This window comes from Sinocyclocheilus rhinocerous, unplaced genomic scaffold (genome assembly GCF_001515625.1).
Source record: "Sinocyclocheilus rhinocerous isolate Xijiao unplaced genomic scaffold, SAMN03320098_v1.1 scaffold9342, whole genome shotgun sequence".
Taxonomy (NCBI): Eukaryota; Metazoa; Chordata; class Actinopteri; order Cypriniformes; family Cyprinidae; genus Sinocyclocheilus; species Sinocyclocheilus rhinocerous.
This window is the reverse complement of record NW_015625656.1, coordinates 2,051-5,100: the sequence shown is the minus strand read 5'-3', so window position 1 is coordinate 5,100 and position 3,050 is coordinate 2,051. Positions and strand designations below refer to the sequence as shown.

Sequence of the window (3,050 nt, the reverse complement as noted above, 5' to 3'; positions counted from 1 at the left end):
CATCTTAGGTTCACAGCCACATTAGCCAGTGCTTACTGTGCCATATCTTAGCCAAAACTTGCCCTGATACGTTTGAGGATAACTGGGCCACATTTGTGGCATCATATGTGGGCCACTTTAGGCTCACAGCTACATTAACCAAAGCTCACTGTGGTATATCTTTGCTAAAACTGGCCCAGATACGTTTTAATGTACCTAGGCCACATTTGCTGAAACATATGTGGACCACATTTGGTTAACACCCTGATTAGTCTTTGTCGATAATGCCATATTTTTGCCAAAGGTGGCCCACATTTGATTGGCACTATTTGGGCCATAATAACTGTTTACCACATGGGCCACTTTAGGGTCACATTCAGATTACACATTGCCGTCAACACCGCATCTTCACCTACAGAGGCCCACATGTGATTTGATACATTTGGGCCATTTTTTGCTGTTTTACATATTGGTCACTTCAGGCTTACATCCATTTCGTCCGGGCCATAAGAAGGCCAGCAGTGCCATATCATTGCCTTAAGTGGCCCACATCCGCATTTTTTCTGGGTTACAAGTAGGGATGGGTATCGTAAGATTTTAACCGTATTACTATTCTTACGATACTGCACATCAGTCCGGTTCTTTAATGGTATTCTTTTTTTTTTTCATGAAAAAAGGGCCCATTAAATATCGTGTTCTGGTACCCATCCCTTCTTACAAGAGAAGCCAATAAGGATCAGTGGCAAAGCTACATGACAGTATATCTTGCATCTGCATTTTCTAAATACATCTTAAGTGGGAGAATAATAAGTAATTTTAAAAACAACAGTAAAGAAAAATAAGAAAGCACAATAATAAAACGTTTTGACAGTTATTTGAAGAGGAACTCCATCTTTGATTTGATCAGAATCTCAGCTGAATCTTGAATACTTACTGTGATTGTTTTTTGTATGTCTGTGTAGAGCAAATGAACGATTGAAACACTTCCCACATGCAGTGCAGTGATACGGTTTCTCTCCAGTGTGAATCCTCTCATGTGTTTTCAGATGTCCTGAACGACTGAATCTCTTGTCACAGTGTGAACACTTGTAAGGTTTTTCTCCAGTGTGAATGTTCATGTGTACCTTAAGGTTTGCTAAGTATGCAAAACTCTTTCCACATTGATTACATGTGAATGGTTTCTCTCCTGTATGAATTATCATATGTGTAATAAGGCTTTCTTTTCGTGTGAAACTCTTCCCGCACTGATCACACGTGTGCGGTTTCTCTCCAGTGTGGATGTTCATGTGTTTCTTAAGGCTTAACGATTGTGTGAAGCTCTTCCCACATTTATCACAAGTGAATGGTTTCTCTCCAGTATGAATTCTCATGTGAACATCAAGACTATATTTACTTGTCAAACTCTTTCCACACTGAGTGCAGGTGAAACATTTCTTGGCTCCTCTTTTCTTTAAATCTTTCTGTTTGGTTTGAGAGCAACTCAAAGATTTTTCTCCAGTTTTGACATGATGTTTCTCCTCATCTTGACTAAATTCTTCATTCTCCTCACTTTCTTCAATAAAATCTAAAATAAAAGCAAAAACAGTTTATTTGTCAGTAACAGTAAAAAAAAAAGAAATGTGAAAGTACCGTATTGACCCGAATATAAGATGATGTTTTTTTCTTGCAAGTTTTGAGGGAGCGTGCAATTGGCATGCTGACTGCAGGAATGTCCACCAGACAGAGAAATAGGCCTTTTGTGTACATAGAAAAAGTCTTAGATCTTTGAGTTCAGCTCATGAAAAATGGGGGCAAAAACAAAAGTGTTGCGTTTATAATTTTGGTCAGTGTATAAAGATAGGGCCTTTTTGAAAATGTGCTTAGCTGATTTCAGAGATGTGAGCTCCAGAAGATCAGCGGGCACTCAGTGCTCATGTATCCCGCCGAGAGCAGTCTCACCTCGGCTAGTCCTTCTGACATTTGCTGCTGGCTCTGATGTCTCTGTAGTGGTTAAACATGAAATGAAATTTGTTTTGGGTAAATCTAACAGGTAATCTTTTGGTCTCATGAATCTATTATTTGTCCCAGGTCATATAGTTTTGGCTGATCACAAAGTTGTTTCATATTTATATATTTATTTTATTTAATCGTAGTACAGCGCTGACTTTGTAGCATACGTTTGACTGAATTGTTAGCTTTTGTCTTTATCTTCTATTAGATAAGTCTCTTATACTTTATACTTATACTTTTATAATGGCTATTATTGTTCATTAAAACTGATAGGAGTTGTGCTTTATGTAATAGTTCATTTTATTATGCATACAGTGAAGATAATCAGAGTATATGTGGACATATAAACCAAATGTTAATAAGTTTTATATTTTTAAAATGAAAAGAGGGTTGTGTTTTATCATTTGTTTTAAGTATACATACAGTGAAGACAACGAAAAGAGGCAATGATGTTTGATATCATATTTAGTTTCATTGTAAAGTATATACGTTCCCTGAACTACATTTTTTGTGGCTATTAATATATTTAAATGAAAACGAAAAGAGGCAGTGGTGTTTAATATCATATTTCTTCTTATTGTAAATATACATATAGTGAGGATTATCGGAGAAGCCAAGGCGAGCTGACTGACGTTATCAAGTACACTGCTGATCCATTTGCAGAATTACCGGACTTTCCTCCTTCCGTCCCCAAGAGTTCACACTCCCGAGTCGAACTTGCGAAGTCCGAACTACCAAGGTTATTTTTGTAAACGAAAACTGAAACTAAGACTAAAACTATTGGTCAAAAAACATTTTCGTAAACTGAAATAAAATTACAATTAAAAATAAATAAAAAACTAAAACGAAACGAAACTAACAACAGTAACTGAAAAACTAACTAAAATAAAATAATAATTAGCAAAAATAAATTATCGTGTTCGGGATTTAATAAGCTCTCATTCTGTGCCAGAAAATCTGACCTGTGGTTGTTTAGGGAAATACCTGTAGATGGCGCTTCATGACCGTGAGCTGAGTCCTAAGCGGCTATTCACAGAGAAGGCGTTTTTGCCATAGACTGTATGGTTTTTGCATTTACAAAA

The 3,050-nt window shown here is 36.6% G+C and overlaps 1 protein-coding gene across 1 annotated transcript; it reads right to left on the bottom strand.

Annotated features, from left to right (window-relative positions):
* Positions 1-330: 330 nt before the first annotated feature.
* Positions 331-1,543, bottom strand: LOC107705931 (gastrula zinc finger protein XlCGF49.1-like; the record flags this gene model as incomplete). The annotated part of the gene is made up of 2 exons (XM_016509470.1): positions 331-424; positions 947-1,543. Coding segments are annotated over 2 exons (691 nt in total), but the record flags the coding sequence as incomplete, so codon positions are not given.
* Positions 1,544-3,050: the final 1,507 nt, after the last annotated feature.